At 48.5% G+C, this 16,926-nt stretch overlaps 1 protein-coding gene across 10 annotated transcripts in view; it reads left to right on the forward strand.

Moving 5' to 3' along the window:
- The window catches only part of LOC108176026 (guanine nucleotide-binding protein G(olf) subunit alpha), a 74,918-nt gene that overhangs the window by 20,846 nt on the left and 37,146 nt on the right, over positions 1 to 16,926 (forward strand). For 2 of the 10 annotated variants that reach the window (XM_089314143.1, XM_089314145.1), the window contains 2 exons: positions 10,474 to 10,527; positions 10,678 to 12,441. In XM_089314143.1, the coding sequence (XP_089170269.1) occupies positions 10,474 to 10,527; position 10,678 (55 nt within the window). In that variant the 3' untranslated portion in view covers positions 10,679 to 12,441. Of the gene's footprint in view, positions 1 to 1,455; positions 1,580 to 4,767; positions 5,333 to 9,073; positions 9,257 to 10,473; positions 10,528 to 10,677; positions 12,442 to 16,926 lie in introns of those variants that run through there. The other 8 variants (XM_089314144.1, XM_089314147.1, XR_016221801.1 and 5 more) reach the window with 7 other exon arrangements.

Here is a 16,926-nt window from a genome sequence, read left to right on the forward strand (position 1 = left end):
AATCAATTAAGCAATGCAGTCACGCATTAAATTCAAATCAAACTTCATGGTGTTTGATGTCAGAATTGTGTAACTAAATAATGTTAGGTTCTAAAATATCAACATGGTATTTCACTTGGAGAAAATGTAGATTAATGGCTCTGATTTTGAAACTGCTTCCTTCTTTCTCACAAAGTGCAGTAAACCTTGGGTGACAGTCATGAAGCCTCTTCCTACTGCAGCTAAGTAAGGTAGACCTACTATGGCTCATTTCCCTCATTTGTAGCACTGAGTTAGGTTGTCTGAAAAAGAACCAAGAGTTTTGCCATACCATTCTCGTTCGTTCTGGGTTGTCTGGTCTGCATTGATATCTGTTGTGGGGAGCAACTCGGACTAGACTAAGTTACTCGAATTAAGACTTATTCTATGCATCTGCTCTCCCACAATATGGTGCTGGGAGAGGAGTAAACAACTTCTACACAGCTGCCTCCAGTTCGACCAATAACCTGCAGGAGCTGATCCTGCTCCTGATTGGAGGAGAGCAGCGTACTCGGCGTGTGGGTAGCAGAGTTGGGATTGGTGGAAGAGGACTATAAAGGAGGAAAGAGACAACATGCACCAGGAACATCTATCTGAAGGAACATCTAAGGGGAACACCTGAAAGAACACCTGAGCAGCCCCCGAGAGAGCCAGCCGGCGGTGTGCTGCTCCCCCGCGGAAGTGGGGAAAGTGGCAGGGGGAGCCGCCCTTCCACGGAGGTGGAAGGACCAGCAGCAAACCCAGGAAGGGCCGAGCAGACAAAAGAACAGCGCAGGGTCTAGTGTCGTTCCTCCATGAAGAGGGGGAGCAACATCTGTCACAGATTTCCAATCACTACTGGCAAACATTTAGTTTGCTTACTGTATACAGAACAGTTCCAGACTCCGCTGCTAGGAAAGAAAATATATCTCATTTGGAGTTCTACCCTGTGGATACAATTTGAAATAGAATGAAAACCATTGGCATAGAGTCCCTTTTAAAGATTTACCTGTTGTAGAAGCATTAGAGAGAAAGCATATTAAGGGCAAAGATAAATATTTACTTAAATGATTAAAACATCTTGAGATTTTTTTGCTATGGCCCTGATGTCATAAAATTATATTTAAGCTATTGTGATAACTTTGAAACCATAGATACAGAGGTTAGTATGCATTGAGAGGTATGTAATGTATATACTGTTTGCTTGCTTGAATTAAGGGTAGCCATTGTATATTTTAAAATATTTTAATGTTGAAATTTTTATGTGGTTTAGAAAATGGAAGGTATGGTCTGTTGAGAGTTGGCCTTAATCCTCAAGTAGGTTGGCTTACACTCAATTTCACATAGGCATAGTAGGATAACTCTAACAGTAGGCTTTGTAAGGCAAAAAGTCTATGAATATCATGGAGAATAAGAATTCCAGGCTTTGTTTTTAGTATTTATTAATTTATTTGAAAGGCAGAGTTACAAGAGAGGCAGATTCAGAGAAAGAGAGAAGTCTTGCATCTGCTGGTTCACTCTCCACATGGCCACAACAGCTGGAACTGCATCAGGAGCCAGGAGCTTCCCTCAGGTCTCCCAGGTGGGTGTAGGGGCCCAAGGACTTGGACCATCCTCTTCTGCTTTCCCAGGCCGTAGCAGAGAGCTGGATCAGAAATGGAGCAACCAGGACTCAAACCAGCATCCATATGGGATGGCGGCACTGTAGGTGGTGGCCCTACCAATTATGCCATGTCACTGGCCCCAGAATTTCCATTTTAACATTTTTTCTTACTTGCATTTCCATCGAAGAAGGGGTTGATGATGACATGTTAGGAATCTATTATTAAATGATGGATAACAGCCCTCCTGCATTACTCCTTGTTTCCAGCTCCGGCAGATTGAATTTACAAATGGTTTTGGTGCTTCTATCACACAGTAAATGATTTTTCCAATGTAAGCCATATTCATTCCTATTTTACTCAATTTTAGCATTAAGACTTAATGATAATGCTAACTAAATTTTTTTAAAAAATTTAATTAAATTGCATTTGCATATGAAAGTGGAGGCAATATTACCTAGTTTATTCTACTTCTAAATATACATAAAATATTCTTGAGGAAACAGGATGGCAGTCAGGTTAGAGAGGGCTAGTTCTTGAAAAGAAAGTTGTAATACTTAATCATTTAGGAGCGGCCATCTGGAAGTATTGATGCTCTTCATTCTTCACAATTATTTAATTATGTTCTAGGTGGCATTTCTTTTTTTTTTTTTTTTTTTTTTTGGACAGGCAGTTAGACAATGAGAGAGAGAGAAAGGTCTTCCTTCTGTTGGTTCACCCCCCAAATGGCCGCTATGGCTGGCACTGTGCCGATCCAAAGCCAGGAGCCAGGTGCTTCTCTTGGTCTCCCATGCAGGTGCAGGGCCCAAGCACCTGGGGCCATCCTTCACTGCCTTCCCGGGCCACAGCAGAGAGCTGGACTGGAAGAGGAGCAACTGGGACAGAATCTGGCGCCTCAACCGGAACTAGAACCTGGGGTGCCAGCATCGCAGGTGGAGGGTTAGTCAAGTGAGCCGCGGTGCTAGCCTAGGTGACATTTCATTGCTTGATGCCTTTTGTGGATATATCATACTTTATACATCCAGTTGCTGAATCACAGTAATAGGCTGATTCCATATTTCAGCTATCGTGAGTAGCACTGCCGTCAACATGGAATGGAAATATCCTTTTGACGCACTGAAGTCATAACCTTTGAACACATACCCAGTAATGGAACTGCGGGATTTTACTCAGTTCTTTTTTGCTAGAGAGACTCCCATACTGTTTTCCATAATGGTTGTGCTAATTTGCCTTCCCACAAATACACTAAAAATTTCACCTGTCTTGAAATCCATGCCACCCTTTGTTATTTTTTGTTTTCTCCATGGTAGTCACTCTAACTAGAGTGAGATGATAATCTTATTCTGGTTTTAACTTGCATTTTTCTCTTGATTAATGATGTGGAGAATTTTTTTATGTAACTATTGGACATGTGCATGTCTTCCTTTGAGATGAGTATGTTAAGTTCTTCAGCCTAGATGAAAAGTTGTTGTTTTTTCTGGTTTTTTGTTTTGTTTTGTTTTGTATTTTTTAGCCCTGGGTTTTTTGAGATAATTGTGTAGTCTGGATATTAACTCCTTGTAGAAAACCTGAGGGGAAGTACAGTGTGGCATTGTATTGGGGACAGGTTTTGTTACTTACTTTTTCACATAGAAGCACAGGCTAGACTGGCCTGGGTAGGTGGCTCAGGGCTGCTCCCACACCAGGAATCTGAAGCAGTGTCAGTGGCCACGGGCTTAGCAGGTTGGAGCTGGATGGACTTGATGCAAGGTGGTGGGCACCACTGGCACAGCACCCCGGCTGGCCACATGGGGGAAAAGGCCCGGGCCCTGCTGCCCACGTGTGACTCTTGGGGTCTTGGCTGCGTTGCCACTTTGTCCCGGGAGGCCCTGCTACATGCTGCTGCACTCTAGGAGCTGGGAGCCCAACAATGCCCTGCAGGTCTAAGGAGCCTGCCCTGGTCCCTGCACTGACTGGAACCACTGGAGAATGAAACAGCCCCAGATAATAGCACTCATGGGCTTGAACAAGGAGCTCAGTGACCTCCTGGACTTTAGCATGATGTTCCTGCTGCCTGTGGCCAGTGGAAAGGGCTGGCCTGTCTCCTTGGCCAGCGCACAGTTCAGAGGAGCAGGTCCGGAGGACTGGCCTGGTAGGGGCTCCTGGGACACTGGCGATCAGAACACCTCCTCCTTCAACCCCGGCCAGAGCTACAGTGAAGGACCCACTTCAGTGAGTCCCATGGCAGCCTTTCTTGGTTCACATTCTTGGGACCTGGGACCTGGGCTTGGAGGCAAGGGCGGTCAGTGGGGCCGGGTACGTATCCCATCTTCTGGAGAGACACGGCTGTTGGCAGCTTGACTCAGGTCAGGTTCCTGACTGGTGAGCTGGCCCTCTGCAGCCCCGGGCCACTGTCCTTCTCAGACATCAAGGGAGCACCCAGTACAATGCCTCCTAACCCAGCAACCCTTGGGGCAGAGCCTCAGGAGGCCACTGGGCCCATAGCCCAAGAATGTCCAGAAGTTTCTACCTGTTCTTCCTTCCTCATTGTACCCTCCCACCCCCAATATAATAAAAATAACTTTTTTAGATTTATTTATTTGAAAAACAGAGTTACAGAGAGACAGAGAAAGAGAGAGAGAGAGAAATTCCATCCACTGATTCACTCTTAAAATGGCCACAACAGCTGGAGCTGGGCCAATCCAAAGCCAGGAACCAGGAGCTTCTTCCAGGTCTCCCACGTGGGTGTAGGGCCCAAGCATTTGGACCATCTTCTGTGTTTGGACCACCCTCTGCTGCTTTCTCAGGAATATTATTAGCAAGGAGTTGGATCAGAAGTGGAGCACCCAGGACTTGAACCGGAACCCATATGGGATGCCGGCACTGCAGACAATGGTTTTAACCATTGCACCACAACACTGGCCTCAATAAGAATCACTTTCTCTCTCTCTCTTTTAAAATAGTCTTTTTTTAACAATTCTTTTAGATTTTTGTTTATTTATTTAAGATATAGCATTACAGGCAGTGGGAAGGGGAGACAGAGAGGTCTTCCATTTGCTAGTTCACTCCCCAAATGGCTGCAATGGCTGGAGCTGCACTGATTGGAAGCCAGGATCTAGGAGCTTCTTCCAGGTCTCCAGTGCGGGTACAGGGGTCCAAGGGCTTGGGTCATCTTCTACTGCTTTCCTAGGCCATAGCAGAGAGCTGGATTGGAAGATGAGCAGCCAGGACTAGAACGGGTACCCATATGGGATGCCGGCGCCACAGGTGGATTAACTTACTGAGTCACAGCACCAACCCCTGAATCACTTTCTTTCTAAGACCAGACTTCTAAGAAAAGGCCAGGTGAGTGAGTTTTTTTGTTTGTTTGTTTGTTTGTTTGTTTTTGACAGGCAGAGTGGATAGTGAGAGAGAGACAGAAAGGTCTTCCTTTTGCCGTTGGTTCACCCTCCAATGGCCGCTGCAGCTGGCGCGCTGCGGACGGCACACCATGCTGATCCGAAGGCAGGAGCCAGGTACTTATCCTGGTCTCCCATGGGGTGCAGGGCCCAAGCACTTGGGCCATCCTCCACTGCCATCCCAGGCCACAGCAGAGAGCTGGCCTGGAAGAAGGGCAACCGGGAAAGAATCCGGCACTCTGACCGGGACTAGAACCCCGTGTGCAGGCGCGGCTAGGTGGAGGATTAGCCTGGTGAGCCGCGGCACCGGCCGAGTTTTAAAAAAAATGTTTTTAGTGTCTGGAGTTCCTGCTTGATAATAAACACTGGCTTGAGTTGCGTTGTGCACAGTAGTTAAGACACTGCTCATGATGCCTGTATATGCCTGTATCAGTGGACCTGGGTTCAAGTCTTTGCTCCACTTCTGACCCAGCTTCCTGCTAATGCACACCCAGAGAGGCCAGATGTTGGCTCAAGTACTTGAATCCCTGCCACCAATGTGGGAGACCTGGATGGAATTCTGGGCTCCTGGCTTCAGCCTGATCCAGCCCTGGGTATTTCAGGCATTTGGGGAGCAGATGGATGGTCTCTCTCTCCTTTTCCAATAAAAAACAAATAAAAGAAACTTTAAAAAAGAAAAAGGTTGACTTTGCTTTTTCCATAAGAAGTATTTTCATTATTATACAAGGGGGGCCTCAAAAAGTTCATGGGAAATTCAAATTGTCATTTGATTTCTTTTTTCCCTAAACTCTTTGAAGCCCACTATATAAGGAAAGCACATTTTTAAAAGATTTGTTGACTGATTAACTTGAAAGGCAGAATGACGGAGGGTAAGGGAGACAGGGAGAAAAAGAGATCTTCCATCATCTGGTTCACTCCCTCAATGGCTGCAATAGCTGGAGGTAAGCCAGGCCACAGCTAGGAGCCAGGAATTCCATCCGGGTCTCCCATGTGGGCGGCAGGGGCCCTAATGCTTGGGCCATCATCTGATGCTTTCCCAGGCGCATTAACAGTAAACTGGATCCGAAGCAAAGCAGCAAGGACTAAAACCAGCACTTGCTATGGGATGCTGGTATTGCAGGCACTGGCTTAACTCTCTGTGCCCAAACTCCAGCCCTGGAAAGCACTTTCATGTTTTAGGGTTGAGTGGGATGTTGAGGTACACACTGCAGGTACTGTGCATTTGTCACAACCAGACTGCAAGGGTGTATGTAAAGACACCCCTCAAACTCAACCTCTTAAAATAATAGTGATAATAGTGCCTGTTTTTTTAGGGTTATTGCAATGTCCAGGTCTGGACCAGGCTGAAGCTGGGAGGGAGGAACTCAGCCTGGGTCTCCCGTGTGGGTGGCAGGGAGCCACCACTTAAGCCATCCCCACTGCCTGCCTCTCAGGAACTTCATTAGCAGGAAGTGGGACTCGAGGGTTAGAGTTCGGTAGCGAACCCAGGTTCTCCTTTGTGGACTGAGGGCATCTTAACCACTAAACCAAATACCTGTCCCTTTTTTAAATGCCATGATTTATACAAATTGCCAGAAAGAAGAGGACAAGACAAATCCCATGAAAACATCCACTTTTTCAAATTATTTTATTTATTTGACAGAGCGAGTCAGAAAAGTAGATAGCTTCCAGCCACTGGTTCACTCCCCATGTACTTCCAACAGGGCTGGAACCATGCTTGGCAAGTTGAGGCCCCTTGGGGGCATTGGGCTGGTGACCTGATGGGCCACGGTTTAGACTTGTGTGGTCAGGTTGTGGAGGGTACAGTCGGCCCACCCGAAACATGTGCCAGGGGAGAGAGGCTGTGCTGGGTGACCCAGGCACTGAGCTACCCTAGCCAGAGGTGAGCCAGGAGCCCCCAAGGGCAGTGTGGAGGTAGCCAAAGGCACCCAGTCTCAAAAAGGAGTTGAACCCCCAGGGAGAAGTCAACGGCAGTAGAGACCAAGATTCCTTGAGACCTTGTAGGCCCTAGGAGGGCATGGAGGATGCTGGTGAAAGAATGTTCTATGGGAGGCATGAGCCAAAGGCAGGCTGTAGGGGGATGAGGTATGAACAGGGAGTACGATGTGCAGGCCAGGCAGCGTCAGGTGCCCTGTTTAACTCTGCACCGCAGTGGGCAGGAGGGCAACCGTGGAGGAAGCGGACATGGCCCGAGGGGGAAGGTTTTGTTGGCTTAAAACGGGACAGGATTGAATGTGTTTATACTCGTGAGAGACCCAAGCCGGTAGAAAGGGCAGAGGCTGAAGGAGGAGGTGGCAATGGGAGACAGTGGCAGGGGCGGGAGGGGGGTGAGTCCTGGGGAGGCAGGGCCGGAGTCTGTGACCTGCGACGGAGAAGCCAAGCGTGGGGCAGCGCCGCTGGGGGCGAGAAGGCCAAGTGAGGCTGAACATGAAAGTTTAGAGAAAAGTGGGGGTCTCGAAAATACAACTGAACCAAGGCTTGAGAAAGCCAGGCCAGGGTGGAGGGTGGGGGTTGGAGCACAGGGCCCGCCCAGCTAGAGACCATGACCTTGCAGCAGCTGAGTGCGCAGGAACCGTGGTCTCCACCGCTGCCCAGACGCGGGCCCAGGGACCTCTTTGCCTGCCCTGCCTGCCAGGAAGGGAGGGGTCTCGGCCTCAGCCACAGGGAACGCCAACAGGTGGCAGTCTCCCGCCCTCGCTCGCTCCTCTGCCACAAGGCTAAGCTGGAGGCCACAGTGTCTTCTAGAGAAGGTGTCAGGAAGAGCAGCAGAGGAGGAACAGGGGCTGGAGGTAGACAGGCGGCGAGGGAGGCGGCGGCGTGGGTGGGCTGCTGCGTCTCCAGGGATAGAGCGATCCTCGAGGGAACAAAGGCGGTGCGAGTGGGGCGCCTCTGGGAGCCTCCTCCCTGATACAATGTGCACGATCCCAGGCGAAAGCGATGAGCGCACGCCCACTGCACTCTCCCCGGTGCGTGGTGCGAGGGAGCCACGCAGCCGAGGTGGCAGGAGCAGGCGGCGGGCTCGGGACCCCACGCGCGCAGCGTGTTAGCGCCCCCCTTGTCCTTCCTTCTGCCCGCCGGGCTCTGTTGGGGAGTCAGAGGGCCCCGGGACTAGCGGTGCGGCCGCCTCGGAACCCCAGCCCCTTTCCATTCCCCTTCTTCCGCCGCGTAAGCCCTGACCCCTGAGGGAACGCGGTCCGATGGCAGAGGCAGAGCGGGACATAAGCCGGCCCTGCAGGTGCCGGTAGTCACCCCGGTGGGACCCGGTGGCGCGCTCAGTCCTTCTGCGCTGCCCCCTCAGGGTCCCCCACTGGGCCATACTGAGCGAGGCGCAGGGACGCGGCAAGAGCCCAGGGCACCGTGCTGCGCTCCTATTGCCAATGGAGCCGGACCCCCGCGCCTTTCCATCTCCGCTCATTGTACAGTGTTTGTCCTGCAGATTTTTAATAGTCTTTTAAAAAGCATTTTTTCCCTCGGCGCGTCTTCCTTGCATCCTTTTCACTTGGGAGTTTGCAGCGGGCCGTGGGTGGGAGAAGAAACGTCGGTTTCCATCAGAAAACACCGAGAGACGAGGCCGTTCTTTCAGCAGCGGGGAGGAAGGAATCGGTGCCAGATGCACAAATCGCTGCGCCTCTCTGGTGCTTTCTGTACGCATTCCTAACAGTGCAGAAGTCAGTCTCAGCGGGCAGGCATGGGGTTATTGGGCAACAGCAAGATGACAGAAGACCAGGGTGTCGATGAAAAAGAACGATGCGAGGCCAACAAAAAGATGGAGAAGCAGTTGCAGAAAGAGCGCCTGGCTTACAAAGCGACTCACCCACCGCCTGCTGCTGCTGGGTAAGGGCGCGCGGCGGCTGCAGCCCGGCGGAGCCCGCGGCACCCTCAGAGCTCTCTCCGCTGGGAACAGGACAAGCCGGGGCAGAGCGGGCAGGGCTGGCCGAGCCCCAACGGTGCGGGGCTGAGCTCCTGAGCCAGGAGCGGCGAGGACGCGATAGCCCCCTGTTTAGGGGAAAACTCGCTTGGTCAGGTTTCAGGGCGAGCAGGGTGGGCAACAATGTCAGGACGCACATCACAACATTCTGTCTGTCTGTCTGTCTGTAGGGGCTGGTGAGTCCGGGAAAAGCACTATCGTCAAACAAATGAGGATCCTGCATGTCAATGGAGTCAATCCCGAGTAAAAATGATCAGTTCCGGGTTTGCTGCCCAAGTGCCTGCAAACTTCAGCTCTTCTCTGGCTGCCCTCAGAAGTGCTCTCTCTGAACAGTTCATTGGATGGGGCGGGGGTAGGTGAGGGAGAATACTAATCTGCTGCTGAATTTAACGTACCCAGGCAAACTCTTCTTCTGACAATATCTCGGTTAAAAAAAGTATCTTGGCTGGCGCCGCGGCTCAATAGGCTAATCCTCTGCCTGCGGCGCCAGCACACCGGGTTCTAGTCCCAGTCCGGGCCCCGGATTCTGTCCCGGTTGCTCCTCTTCCAGTCCAGCTCTCTGCAGTGGCCCAGGAAGGCAGTGGAGGATGGCCCAAGTGCTTGGGCCCTGCACTCGCATGGGAGACCAGGATAAGCACCTGGCTCCTGGCTTCAGATCAGCAGCAGCCATTGGGTGGTGAACCAACGGTAAAGGAAGACCTTTCTGTCTGTCTCTCTCTCTCACTATCCACTCTGTCCAAAAAAAAAAAATCTTGACTAACAAAATACAATTTATTCGATATTCTTATGCTATTGGTTTGCAATACTGGTACTGCTCTGAGCCCACCATCAATGCAGTTTTTCCCCAGTGCCGATGGCGATGGGTTCCTGGACCCCTCAGATGTGGGTTTGCTGAAGTTTCTTATGTAAAACACTGCGCTATTTGAACAGAACCCACGCACCTCCTCCTGCCCACTTGAAGGCACCTCTGGATGACGTCCAGTATTAACACAGTGGAAACGCCCTGTGCGTAGCTGCTTACTGAGGACGGAATGATGACAGGGGGAAAGGTGGTACGGGTTCAGTGCAGACCCAGTGTTTTTCCCCCAAATGTTCTTGATCCACAGGTTCTGACTGTGGACACGGAGAGTGACTGCACCTCAATATACGCTTTCCTTCATCATATCATTAGCTTGAGTCTACTTCAGTGTGTATGTAACAACATACAGGAGAGATTGAAGTAAACGTATTTACAAATATAACTGAAGTTGTACTTATATGGAGTATTCTTAGCAATTTTGCCGCCTTTTGAAGAAACTTGCATAAAGTTGAAGTAACTTATTTAAAGCTATCGATTATAAAATGACTGTTGGAAAGCAGACATTGAAGTTTGTTTTGAGTTCAGTTTAGAAAGGGGCAGTATTTTCCTTTCCCAGATAAAAACTGCACAGCTGTTGTCTTGGGGTGGTGGAAACCATCTGTGAACCAGTCTAGCCCCACTCCACAGTGGGAAACTTAAAATCCTACTCAGTTGATTCAGATCAGTGCTAAGGGGAAATTTATATTAATACCAATTCTCTTTCAACTCAAGGAAAAGAAACAGACAATGTTGGACATCCGGAAAGATGTTAAAGACGCGATTGTGGTAAGCACCTTTTGTAATGGTTGCTTCCTAGGAAGTTGAAGCACTCTGCACCCTAAAACTGTGGAGACAGAAGTGAATACATCTTAGAGTAGCGTCCATAGAGCCCAAGCACTATGTTTATCCACCTTTCTTTTCTTCACTCTGTTTCAGACAATAGTTTCGGCGATGAGCACCATTAGACCCCCAGTTCCACTGGCCAACCCGGAAAACCAGTTTCGATCAGATTACATCAAGAGCATCGCACCTGTCGCTGATTCTGAGTATTTGCAGGTAGGTAGGTCAGTCCTTTCCAAAATACTTTAAACAGTGACAGATGGAACTATTTTTAACGACTTGCTCGTTGAGAATCAGGTGTTAATTCATTATGAACTGTCTTTGAAATCTGGCTCTCTGACGGCTTAAGAGCAGTATTTCCTCTATTCTGAAATACTTGTCTTGGTTTGAAATATTGAAGACAGCGGGACTCTAAGAAATGCTTGTATGAATGTGTGGGTGAGGCTGATAAGAAGACAGCATACCTTTAAGAAATGTGAGAATGCTTTTTCCTGTATGTGTTGTTAAAGTTACAGGCAGCTTCCCAGATAACAACAGTAGGAATTCCATGAGAAGGACATTGACGGGGTATAGTTGCCTCTCAAGGAATAACAGAACAGAATTCAGTTTCCTGTTCAGATGCGCATGTGTCACAAGAGCACTGGCCTCTCCTGAATGTCATGTGTCATGTGAAGGTGCACTTGGGATCACACCTGCATGCCCAAGGCCTGCTTTCTCTCCGGGTGGGTGGCAGTGTGGCTTAGGCAAAAGGTCATCCCGGTATTTGCTTTCTCTCCTTTGATGGACATAGACTTCTTGAAATATTATTACTGGAGCATTTGATAGAGCGTGTTTCAAAGGAAAGGATCTGTCAGGTTCCTCAGGAGGCTGTCACAGTTGCATTGGTAACCATGTGTGTGTCTGCGCCTGTGCTCTTGCAGGGAATGGGCTTGTCAGTGACAGTGCTTCAGAGTTTGTGCGCTTGGCATGGTGGTTCCTGCTCAGAATCCTGTCTTTGAAGGGAAGTTCTTGCAAAAACCTGTGTGTAAGACAGAGCGGTCTTGCACTGCCCTGACTGAGGGCCCATGTCACCTGCTCGCACCTGCTCCTTCTTCTTGACAGAGCACTATGTCATCCTGTGGAATCTGTGTTGGGACGATAGATAAAAACTACTTTAAAAAAAAAGCTTTTATTTGCATGCTCTGGTGTAAGTTTTGCTTCTGAAAAGTATTCCAGCATAGCCAATGACATCTCTAGAATGTCCGTAAAGGAGTTAGGGCGTGCGCAGGAAGAAGGAAGAAGGGGCTCGGACATCTGGCCCGGCGAGCTCACTGGTTTTACTGAACTGTGTCGTAAATTGGGCAGCTCACAGAGGGTCAAGGGGCTGTTGTGGCAGGTGGGTCCCACGGGTCCCACAGGTCCCACAGCAGGACGATGTCCTCCTGTTTTGCTATGATACTTTTGCATGTTGAAGAAATCACTCGAAACTACAATCCTGGCTGATACCAGCAGTGGCGTCCCATTCAGCCCGCAATTTAAACATTTAGAGACAAAATTCAAGTCCTCCGGTGTGTTCTATCATGTCTGCCTAAAAGTAATCATAAAATCTCCATATGTTTAGGGAAATTATTCTTAGCATGTAGTGAGAAATTAAGGTTAAGAGTTATTAACCAGTCCCATGTTGTTTTTCTTCTGTACTTGACAAACTCACGGGTGATGAGGGCTCTCATAATCAATCAAGAATTCAGAAGCGGTCAGTAACTCTCACATGTATTATCCAAGGAATCCAAAGAGCCTTGCTTGTGAAAGTAGTGTTTGAGCTAAATCACAAATATTTTTAATTAATAAATAAAGCTTGGGGAACTGTTTCCTTTGCATACATGTATTTTCATATAGACATGGTAAGAGTCTTTAAAAGTGATTTTCTTTTTTTTTTTTTTTTTTTTTTTTGACAGGCAGAGTGGACAGTGAGAGAGAGAGACAGAGAGAAAGGTCTTCCTTTGCCGTTGGTTCACCCTCCAATGGCCGCCGCTGCAGCCGGCGCACCGCGCTGATCCGATGGCAGGAGCCAGGAGCCAGGTGCTTTTCCTGGTCTCCCATGGGGTGCAGGGCCCAAGCACCTGGGCCATCCTCCACTGCACTCCCTGGCCATAGCAGAGAGCTGGCCTGGAAGAGGGGCAACCGGGACAGAATCCGGCGCCCCGACCGGGACTAGAACCCGGTGTGCCGGCGCCGCAAGGTGGAGGATTAGCCTATTGAGCCACGGCGCCGGCCTTAAAAGTGATTTTCAGAAAACCATCTTTTAGTATCAGTAGACCAAAGGAGAAGTTGGTACCAGCAGATGCAAATGCAGTTATAATCCTCTCTCAGGAACAGTGCTCTGCCCAGGGAGGGTAGTTACTTGTGTTTTTTTTAAAGCCTAACATTCTATTATTTCATATGTCTGTTCTTAACAAATAAGAGTATGTTTTACTTATAATATAGTTCAGACTTAAATAAATATAAATATTAATATACAGTATTCCTTCTAAAATGCTACTGTTATTTTAATGTTTTCCAGTTTTCAATGCCTTGTTTATCTTGCTTTTTTTTAAAAAAAGGTTTATTTATTTATTTGAAAGGCACAGTTATAGAGAAAGAAGGAAAGACAGAAAGAGAGATTCCCTGCACTGGTTCACTCCACAAATAAGGCTGGGCCAGGCCAAAGCCAGGACCCAGAACCTCCATCCATCTCCCATGCAGGTGCAGGGGTCCAAGGACTTGGGCCATCTTCTACTGCTTTCCCAGGCCATAGCAGAGAGCTGGATCGGAAGTGGAGCAGCCCATATGGAATGCTGGCACTTCAGGCCAGAGCAGTAACCCCCTGCACCACAGCACCAGCCCCCAAATCCCTGATTTCTCTACATAAGACCCTGGGCCGGGCCAGTGCTCTGCCCTAGCAGGTAAAGTCACCACCTGCAGTGCCAGCATCCCTATGGGCACCGGTTTGAGATCCGGCTGCTCCACGTTTGATCCAGCTCTCTGCTATGGCCTGGAAAAGCAGTAGAGGATGGTCCAAGTGCTTGGGCCCCTGCCACCCATGTGGGAGACCTGGATGAAGCTCTTGGCTCCTGGCTTCGGCCTGGCCATTGCAGCCATTTGTGGAGTGAACCAGTGGATGGAAGACCTCTCTCTCTCTGCCTCTCCTTCTCTCTCTGTGTAACTCTGACTTTCAGATAAATAAATAAATCTAAAAAAAGAAAAGACCTTAGGCGTATTCAGATGAAATTTCCTCTTTTGAAGGAATATGTGCTTTTGTAAACATAAAAGTTGAGCTGAATCAAGTATTGTAATAGTAATTTTTTTCAGACTGAATCTTTGAAAAAGTCTGTCAGTATCACCTGCCAATGAGTTGAGGATCTTGAGCTTATTTTCCTAGAGGTACAAAATAGCTTTTGAACCCAATGTGTTCTGTTATTAAAAATTAATTTCAGAAGGAAAAATCACAAGAATAACTTTTCTTAGAAGTGTCTTCAGAATTTCCTCCAAGAGTGTGATCCTGGGGGTAACAAGAAGGTAGATTCCCTTTTGTTCTTTTTCTCATTGTACTGCCTTTAATTTGAATTTCAACTGAAGTTGATGAAACTCTGGTTGTAACAAAAAGAAGGCAGATTCACCTAGCTCCTGCCAGTGAGACCTCAGTGTTAGAGGTTAGACCAAGCCAGAGACCTGATCTCTTCGGGCTGATAACCCAAAGCCCTTCCAGGATCCTCTGCAATGGTGTTGTCCGTTTTGGTTAGCAGTGGGCCACGTCTCTGAACATGGTCTTCCATGCTGATAACAGAACTGAAGAATTTTTATTGCCTAGCATTTTTCCTGTGCCTTTTCTGTGGGTAGATACACAAATATCAACCATTATGTTACAGTGGCCTACAGCATTCAGGGCAGAGGCATACTGTACAGGCTGGTAGTCTAGGGGCAGCAGTCCAGACCACACAGCCCCAGTGTGTGGTCACCTGTGCCGTCCAGGTCTGTGGAAGCCCACTCTCTAGAACATCACCCAACAGTGCATTGCTCAGAAGCGGTCCCGTTGCTAAGCACCACACAGCTGTGTATTAAGTGATTGTCTCATACCAAGATCACTCTGGCTGGGGCGAAGACGTATTGAAATGGGCAAGAGTGGAACCACTCCGGAGGGTACCCTAGTGACCCAGATGGAAGAGAAGGGGACGACTGGGCTGAGGTGGGGTGGGGTTTATTTTGGGGTTTATTTTGGAAATAGAACCAGTCAGGCTGGCTGCTGTGTGGGTGTGGATATGGAGTCACCAAGAGTGACTCTGAGTGGTTGGGCATGGATCTCTGCATCAATGATGGCAGCAGGTTAGGGGAGGAAGGTGTGAGAGGAGTTGCTGTTTTCTGGCCAACTGCACACAGCTGTTTGGACTCCCAAGCAGGGATATCAAGGGGCTGGTTGGCTTTGTGGGTTTGGAGCACAGTGGGAAGGCTGACCCAGAGGTGGTCTGGTGCAAAGGATCATTTAGGGAGACTCAGTGGCTACCTGTGTGAAGAGGGCCAGGGGTCAAGGATCCAGGGAGCTGTCCATCAGGAGAAAGTAGGACAGTGGTGCTGTGGGGGCCCTGGGAAGAGCTGTTTAAGAAGGAAAGAAGGGATAGGCTTTTGGCCTAGTGGGTAAGATCCCCACATTCCACATCGGAGTGACTGGGTCCGAACCTTTGCTGTGGCTCCTGACTCCAGCTTCTTGCTGGCAGGCAGCAAGCAAATGCTCAAACATTGGTCTCTGTTACCCATGTGAAAGACTCAGACTGAGTTCCCAGCTCCTGGCTTCAGCCTGGCCTAACTGCAGGTTGCAGATTTGGGATGTGAACCAGCAGATGAGAGATCTTTGTCTGACACTCTGTGTTTCTCTCTCTCTTGCTCTCTCTCTCCCCCTCTCCCTCCTCTGATTTATAAATAGATGTCAAATGCAGGCAGACAAGTCAAGAAGGGCACAGGCACTGAAGTAATTTGGCCGTGGCAGCTTGAAGGTCACCAGGCGGGGTGTTTTGAGGAGGGGGTGCAGGGCAGTCTGGGCTCTCCATTGGTTTGGGTCTTAAGGAATGCTGAGAAGCCAGGCAGCTCAGAGAAGCCAAGAGAGGTTTTCTGTTGAGGTGGAAGGGGCAAAGCCTGCCCATGTGCAAATGGCCTGAGTAGTTTGATGAAGAAGAGACAGCGACAGTGTGGCTGCTGCAGAGCCTGCCCTGAGAGGGAGAAGGGGGCTGGGACTCAGAACACAAAGGGAACAGACTGTTGATCATGGGAGTGCAGAGGACAGGTGCAGATGCAGGTCAGTTTTCAGATGTGACAGAGATGAGGGAAGACTTGTTTGCAAGGCCTCTTAAAGAGCATAGGCATTGCATGTGAGAATGACTGGTCTGGGAATTACCCGACAGCTTCCTTGTCTAGTGCTTGTTCTTGTTCCTGGCTGTGATGAGCAGCGATAGATAGGTGATGAGGTCCATGACCTCAAGCTCCAAGGCAAGTGACAGACAGGTGTTCCCTTCACAAGACAGAAGTGTGAAAGGCTCTTCTTACCAAGGTGTCAGAAGCAAAGCATCCAGTGTCCTCACTCACTCACTGACAAGATACTTGCAGCTGAATAACATAAGACTTTGGGGGGCAAGGCCAGTATAATATGTGAAATTTTTATTTCAAATGAAATAAATACAGAAGGACTGTGCAATGTGTAAATCATAATCAAAAGGAAAAGTACTGGTATTAGCTACCAGTACTCAGTTGACCATTGTCTGGTTATAGTTTTGATTGTCATTAGTGCAGCCAACACAGCAGATCATCCTGGCCCTGAACTTGGCTCTAGCATTAGTTGGCACCATGTGTTTCTTGCCAGACTGTGTGCCATAGAGCCCCCAGCATATCAACACACTAAGTGATGGGAATGGGTCTTAGGGAGCCACAGTGGTACTCATTGACATCAGTCAACTGATCATTTATGAAACTGGAAAAACACGGTTCATCCCCTACCAAAAAAAAAAAAAAGAGAAGAAGAAAGGAAGGAAAGAAAAGAAAAGAAAAAAGGGAAAACCCTTAGCACAATACAAGCAAAACTACTGTTGAATTCAGTTGAATTACTCACTTGTTTGACTTTTCCTCTTTAAATGTAGATATTACATTAGCTCTTTTTAAAAAAATATTTATTTATTTTGTTTATTTGAAAGAGTTAGAGAGAGAGGTAGAGACAGAGAGAGTCAGGTCTTCCATCCACTGGTTCACTTCCTAAATGGCCGCAATGGCCAGAGCTGAGCTGATCTAAATCCAGGAGCCAAGAGCTTCTTCTGCGTCTCCCACAAGGGTGCAGGGCCCAAGCACTTC

This window comes from Oryctolagus cuniculus, chromosome 15 (genome assembly GCF_051225735.1).
Source record: "Oryctolagus cuniculus isolate XC-2025 breed Fujian yellow rabbit chromosome 15, ASM5122573v1, whole genome shotgun sequence".
Lineage (NCBI taxonomy): Eukaryota > Metazoa > Chordata > Mammalia > Lagomorpha > Leporidae > Oryctolagus > Oryctolagus cuniculus.